Genomic DNA, 7,195 nt, shown 5'->3' with positions numbered 1-7,195 from the left:
GCGCCTGTCGTCCCGGGTACTCGGGAGGCTGAGACAGGAGAATCATTTGAACCTGGGAGGCAGAGGTTGCAGTGAGCCAAGATTGTACCACTGTACTCCAGCCTGGCAACAGCGTGAGACTCTGTCTATAAATAAATAAATAAATAGATAGATAGATAGATAGATAGATAGATAGATAGATAGACAGATATTTTGCACATGGAAACATCTGTGGTTTCTACTGGGGACAGAGTCATGGGTACTGGCCAATTCTGTGGTTTATTGCATTCCTTTGTGATTGAAGGAGATGCCAATTTTTAGTTAAAGGTTTGTGAAAACAAAGATATAATTTTTTCCCCATCCAAGCTCAAGGACCCTCTGAATTCTGTCCACAGAGTGCTTGTGTCTCTCTGGACCAGTTTAAGAACCTTGGGGCCAGGCACAGTGGCTCATGCCTGTAATCCCAGCACTTTGGGAGGCCAAGGCGGGCGGATCGCTTAAGTTGAGGAGTTCGAGACTAGCCTAGACAACATGGCAAAACCCTGTCTCCCTACAAATAAGCTGGGTGTGGTGGCGCATGCCTGTAGTCTCAACTACTCAGGAGGCTGAGGCTGGAGGATTGTTTGAACCTGAGAAGTCGAGGCTGCAGTGAGTCATGATCATGCCCCTGCATGACAGAGTGAGACCCTGTCAAAAAAAAAAAAAAAATCCTTGGAAGGGAGATTATGTTCTCTCTTGTCTGGGGCAGCAGTGGTAGTAGCTTTTCAAGATTTTTCATAATAAATTTTTCTTTTTTTAATTTCGTTTTTTTAAAACTTTGTTTACAAAGCACTGAATGTCCTTTGACAAAATTAATGTTTATATGGAACACTAATACTGAAACAGAAGAGATGCTTTCTGACCAGAGAAGGAGAGGGAGGATGCAGAGGCAGTGGTTACTATGGCTTCTCTGAAGAACCCTGCATTTTTAGTTTATTAACAAACTCTGATGTAGTATTTACCATGTGCCAGGTGGTTTTCTGAATGCTCCAAAAATACTAGTTTATTTAATCCTCGTAACAGCATATGGAAGGAATTGTTATTCTCACTTGACATATGAGGGAACTGAGGCTCAGAGAGGTTGAACCTTAGGCCCAAAGCCTCACAGGTGGTAGGAGTTGGAACCCAGGCAGTCCAGCACTGGAGGCCAAGTCCTTAACCTCTATGCAATGCTGCATCCCCTAGTGTTAACTTGAAAACAGAGTGTAGGATTTTGAGCAAGAAAGGGGTGTAATAAAGTCAACATGGCCAGGTGCAGTGGCTCATGCCTATAATCTCAGTACTTTGGGAGGCTAAGGCAGGAGGATCATTTGAGCCCAGGAGTTCGAGACCAGCCTGAGCAACATAGTGGGGCCCTGTCTCTACAATAAAATGAAATAAAATAGCTGGATGTGGTGCTACAGGCCTAAAGTCCCAGTTCCTCAGGTGGCTTACGTGGGAGGATCACTTGAGCCCAGGAATTAGCTATGATTGCACCACCGTACTCCAGCCTGGGGGACAGACCAAGACCCTATTTAAGAAAAACAACAAAAAACAGTCAGTCAGTGGCTTAAGAAGTTGCTATTAGGTGAGAGTAGAATGGATTGGAACAGGGGAGGTGTGAATAGCAGGGAGACCAGTTAAATGGCTGTTGCAGGTTCCAGATCAGAGAGGAGGTGGCCTTTTGTGATCAGGGCAATGATATTGTAAATAAAAGTTGGGATGAATGTGAGAAACTCTTTGAATAAAGAATCGATATGGTTTCATAGTTAACTCAGTGTGGGAAGTAATGGAGTCAGACGATGGAGGACCCTACAGGTAACCAAATGACCCTTCCAGCTCCTGAACTTACACGTAGATTTAAAAGTTTCTTTTTGGCTTAATGAATTCATGTTTTGTTTTTAAATGTGTCTGTGCTCTGTTTTCTTTATCTTTTCTTTTAGGTCGTATTCGGAATAAGCCTGAGGTGGATGAAGCTGCAGTTGATGCCATCCTCTCCCTAAATATTATTTCTGCCAAGTACCTGAAGTCTTCCCACAACTCTAGCAGGTAGGACACCCAGAGCAGCGTGAAGAGTCCACACTTGCGGATGTTAATTGGTACACTGTTAGGTTCCTTATTCATTAATGACTCCCAGTTCGGACGAAGAAATTAACTCCCTTCTCCCTTCTAGCTTCAAAAATCTCTTTATTTCTTCACCTGGCTGCTGTGCTGTCCCAAAAGAAAGAAAGAAAGTATTGGAGATATTGGTATGTGATCAGTTACTGTTAGAGAGTGGAAGTGATCTGTCCCACATGAAGTTTGAATAGATGTAACAAGTGATAAAAGAAAATTAGAGAAAGAAAACTCAGTATATTCCCCAAGGATTTAAAAGTACAAATTAATTATTGCCAAGACTAAATGTTTTCCTGTGAAATGGTTGCTGTGGAGAGAAAGGTTTCTCTCACTCCTAAGTATCATGGAAACGTGCCCTCTAAGATAAAATGAAGCCTCTTGTTGTTAGTCTTTGCTGCTGCTGCTATAGGCTTAATTATCCTTCATATTTGGTTTTCATTTATGCACAAAAGTGATAAATAATACGAACTCTTACGACCAAGATTGGCTGCCATAAATAGTAGATTTTATTTTGTTTTTTATTTTAAATGTTTCATTTAAAATTATCTTTTATAATCAGGTGATAACAGACAATTCATAAAGTACATAGCCATTCTATTTTCCCTTGTAAGACTAGAACTAAACCAGCTGGGGTTCTCTTACCTCACCCAGGAAAGGAGTTCTCATTGTCTCAGAGACTCTGTCTCTATATCCTAGGGGCTGGGAAACAGGAGCGGCTGCCTCTTCTAATGTGGGCTGAGCACACTGCCTTCCCACCACAGGACTTTGCTGTGCTTCAGTCTGCTCCTGAAAAGCTTGTTTACATCCATGTTGAGAGGAAGGAGGGAAAGAATAAGACAATAGTCAGAAATGGAATGAAAGGTTTGGACCAGGATTAATTTCTTTCTGTTGTTTTCTTGTATCATAGTTTACCATAGGAAAGAGAAAAAGGAAACAAACCTGTGTTTGCTGGCAGGGGCTGTGGAAAAAGAGGGAAAGAGTGAGAGGGCATGTGTGTTTGGGGTTTGGGGAGGAGTGTGGCAGAGATCAAGACAGGTGCTTTAACTATCCGTGGGCAAAATCATGAACAATACTATTTCCCTGAAGTCTGCAGTAATTCTGCATAGCTCTCTGTTTTCTGCCAATGTTCAGCTGGGTTTTACCACCACGTTTTCTTCGTAGCTATGAAAAATGTATTGTAAATTTCCGTAGGTACTTAGTAAAATATACAGGGAAAGATGGGCTTTGGTTGAAATACTGGTTATTGTAAGTTTGCCTCCATTAGAGTAGCTTTGAGAAGTCCTTTAATTCATGCCCAACAACAGGTCAGGTGCTACAAGAAATGAATTTGGCTTTGTTAGAAGTAGCTTATCTTGTGAGTTAGAATGAGTTGATCAAAAAAGGCTGAAGTCAAGAATAACAAAAAGAAAAACACCTTAAATATTTTTGTTCTAATTTAAACTATATAAATCTACATTAATTCACCAAGCTTTTGCTGGAAGGCCATGGCCTTTTCTTATAAGGTCATTTCCTGGAATTCTGATTGTCTTTCTTGCAAAACCACACCTGTAATTCATCATCTGTGACTTTTAGTTTGGTGGAGCAAGAATTAGAAATCTGCGAAGAAAATCTAAGTTCAAAGTCCTTTAAACTTTTTACCATTTAATAACATTTTACCATTTAAACATTTTTTCCCCTTTCTTTTACATTTATCTCACCCAAACATAACAGTAATTTTTAAACAACTCACCATTATCAAACCTTTTGAAAATATTCAACTTAGTTTTCACAGGAACAAAAATTATTTGTTTTCATCTGTCATTGATTTGCCTAATGTTTAATGAAGTTAGATAATAATAACAAGTACAACTGGCAGAAACAGATTTGGGACCAGATACTACTGACATTTGATAAGCACTCAACTCTTCGGAGCGAAGTGTCTGGGCAAATGAGACATCTTTGTAGTTTAGAATGCTCAAGGAGAACTAGCCATCAATATGTATATTTTAGGGATATAGAAAACATAGGTTAATATGGTAAGTGGCATAATGGAGTTTGGTTAAGAAAACTTTCATTCCATTTGTCTAAGGTTTAATGTTTAAAGTTGAACTTACCTCCAATTTGGTTATATTATGTGCGTATCTTAGAGGGCTTTGCTAATATATTGATAGTGGAGTATAATTGACAAGGGACTATTATTCCTTTTCTTCCCAGTCTTACATTTATGTTAATGCATTGACTTGGTTTTCCCTTAACTCCATGGCAATTTCCTATTATTCTCAATACTAAGTCACCACTGAAAGGGGTATTCATGGTGGTGGTCTCCACTTTCCCTCCTATGTCTGGTATTTTCCTTAGTTGGAAGTCTCAGGAGAGGGATCCATGTTTTTGTAAGTCCTCTATCGAATTGTGTTCCATGGGATTCTCTGTTAATTGTCCACTTGAATTCACTTTGCTTATCAGCAAATTTGTCTTTTATATATATATTTTTTTCTGATTCTCTCTATTTCTTTTGTTTTTTTTGTTTTTGTTTTTGCTGCACTAACTAAAGCCTTTTCTATGTTTTTGCAGGCTCTTTCTTGATAAGGATATTCCTAGGTATTTTCTGTTTGCTTTTTTGCACATAGGATTCTAGTTTATCAGAATGCTTTCTGTCTTATGTTGCTTTGATTGCTATTTTAATTTTGTAGTCCCCTCCCCATGTAAACGTACTGTACCTAGGATAAAGTAGACCCTATTCTGTACCCTAAGAAGCATATAGCTTCTTAAATGATTTTTAGAGTTTCAAATTATTTTCTCATTCCATTTACTAAACTTGTCAATCTTATTCTTAGGCCCTTTCAAGTTTTCCTCTTCTACATTACAAAGTAGAATGTTTCTCCATATCATACAGAATCTCAGGTTTTGTTTTCTGTTCTCCTCTTTATCTGTCTTCTGTCTGTCAAAAGCTTGAAAGGTTTATTGCTTTATAAAACCTGAGCCCATTACAGCCTTGCAAAACGGTTCCCTTTCTTCTCTGTTTTGTCCTGTGCGGTAATAGAGACAAATTTGGCTATTTGGATAGCTGAGTCTGTGAGAAATATTTTATATATGTTTTTAAATATTTATCTTTCTTCTGTCAGGGCTACTTGTTTTATCTGTTTATTTTCTTCTTTTGGAATAGAAAAAAATCCTGGTTTGGTATTAAAGGAAGTTTTTAAAAAATTATCTCATTTAGGGAAGAAAACTGAAGGAAGTGATACATGACAATATAACCTAAAATGTTAAAAAATACATAAACGGGCCGGTCTCAGTGGCTCATGCCTGTAATCCCAGCACTTTGGGAGGCCGAGGCGGGCAGATCATGAGGTCAGGAGATTGAGACCATCCTGGCTAACATGGTGAAACCCCGTCTCTACCAAAAATACAAAAATTAGCCTGGCATGGTGGTGGGCGCCTGTAATCCCAGCTACTCAGGAAGCTGAGGCAGAGGATCGCTTGAACCCCGGAGGCAGAGGTTGCAGTGAGCCAAGATCGCGCCACTGCACTCCAGCCTGGGCGACAGAGCAAGACTCTGTCTCAAAAAAAAAAAAAAATACATAAACATATTTATATATTTGACTGATGTTACTGATATAATGATTATATCCCTTAATTTGGACTCCATTCAGTTTATATTTCAGAGATTCTCCTAATGAACTCAAGAGGGTTCATCAGATGTGACCATAATGTAAGAAGGTGGTTTCTGTTTTGTTTTCTTGAGACAAGAAAGGTCTTGCTTTGTTGTCCAGGCTAGAGTGTAGTAGCTACACCTGCAGATGGTTTAAAAAAAAAAAAAAAATTGTGGCCGGGCATGGTGGCTCACCCCTGTAATCCCAGCACTTTGGGAGACCAAGGGGGGCAGATCACGAGGTTAAGAGATCAAGACCATCTTGGCCAATATGGTGAAACCCCATCTCAACTAAAAATAGAAAAATTAGCTGGACGTGGCAGCACGTGTCTGTAGTCCCTGCTACTCAGGAGGCTGAGGCAGGAGAATCACTTGAACCTAGGAGGCAGAGGTTGCAGGGAGCCAAGATCACGCCACTGCACTCCAGGCTGGCAAGAGAGCTAGACTCTAAATAAATAAATAAATAAATAAATAAATAAAGGGCAGTAGTAGCATGATCATAGCTCACTGCAATCTTGAATTCCTGGGCTCAAGCAGTCCTCCCACCTCAGCCTCCCGAATAGCTGGGACTCCAGACATGTGCCACCATGCCTAGCTAATTTAAAATTTTTTTGTAGAGACGGGTTCTCGCTGTATTGCCCAGGCTGGCCTCAAATTCCTGGCCTCAAGTGATCTTCCCACTTTTACCTCCCATAGTGCTGGGATTACAGGTGTAAGCTACCATGACTGACCAGAAGTTGATCTTTAATTGTTCATAAATAATAAATTCAAAGGAATATATCTTTCAAAGCAGCCACCTTGAAACCTGCTTTTCCTCTGATGCTGCTGCTGTTCAGAACATCTTGAGAAATCCATTTGGAATTACTTCTCACCACCTTAGGAGGCATACAGGAAAATATGTCTTGGGGTTCAGCCCTGTTTGTAACCCTAAATTCTATTGCAAGCTTAATTAAATTGACATTTCTCCCCAGCCTTTGTTGTATTTCTTACAACCACCTCTCAAGAATTGCCACTGTAATGGCTCATACCTGTAATACTAGCACTTTCCTACTAAGGTAGAAAGATCACTTGAACCCAAGAGTTCAAGACCTGCCTGGGCAATGTAGAACTTGTCTCTACAGGGAAAAAAAAAAAAAAATTAGCTGAGAGTGGTGACTCTTGCCTGTATTCCCAGCTACTCAGGAGGCTGAGGTGGGAAGATCACTTGAGCCCAGGAGTTAGATTGCACCAGTGCACTCCAGCCTGGGCAACAGAGCAAGACCCCATCTCTAAAAAAAAAGTAGGCCAGGCGCAGTGGCTCACACCTGTAATCCCAGCACTTTGGGAGGCCGGGCAGGTGGATCACCTGAGGTCAGGAGTTTGAGACCAACCTGGCCAACACGGTGAAACCCCATCTCTACTAAAATTTAAAAAATTAGCCAGACTTGGTGTTGGGTGCCTGTAATCCCAGCTACT

General features: G+C 40.3%; 1 protein-coding gene across 1 annotated transcript in view; it reads left to right on the top strand.

The window, feature by feature from the left end:
* Positions 1-7,195, top strand: part of LOC105551419 (kinesin-like protein KIF1B) — a 172,130-nt gene that overhangs the window by 137,717 nt on the left and 27,218 nt on the right. Inside the window, exon 36 of the mRNA XM_011996641.1 lies at positions 1,941-2,046. Coding sequence (XP_011852031.1) covers positions 1,941-2,046 — 106 coding nt within the window. The remainder of the gene's footprint in view (positions 1-1,940; positions 2,047-7,195) is intronic.

This window comes from Mandrillus leucophaeus, unplaced genomic scaffold (genome assembly GCF_000951045.1).
Source record: "Mandrillus leucophaeus isolate KB7577 unplaced genomic scaffold, Mleu.le_1.0 Scaffold52, whole genome shotgun sequence".
Taxonomy (NCBI): Eukaryota; Metazoa; Chordata; class Mammalia; order Primates; family Cercopithecidae; genus Mandrillus; species Mandrillus leucophaeus.
The sequence above is the reverse complement of the archived record's forward strand: the minus strand, read 5'-3'. Positions and strand labels throughout refer to the sequence as shown.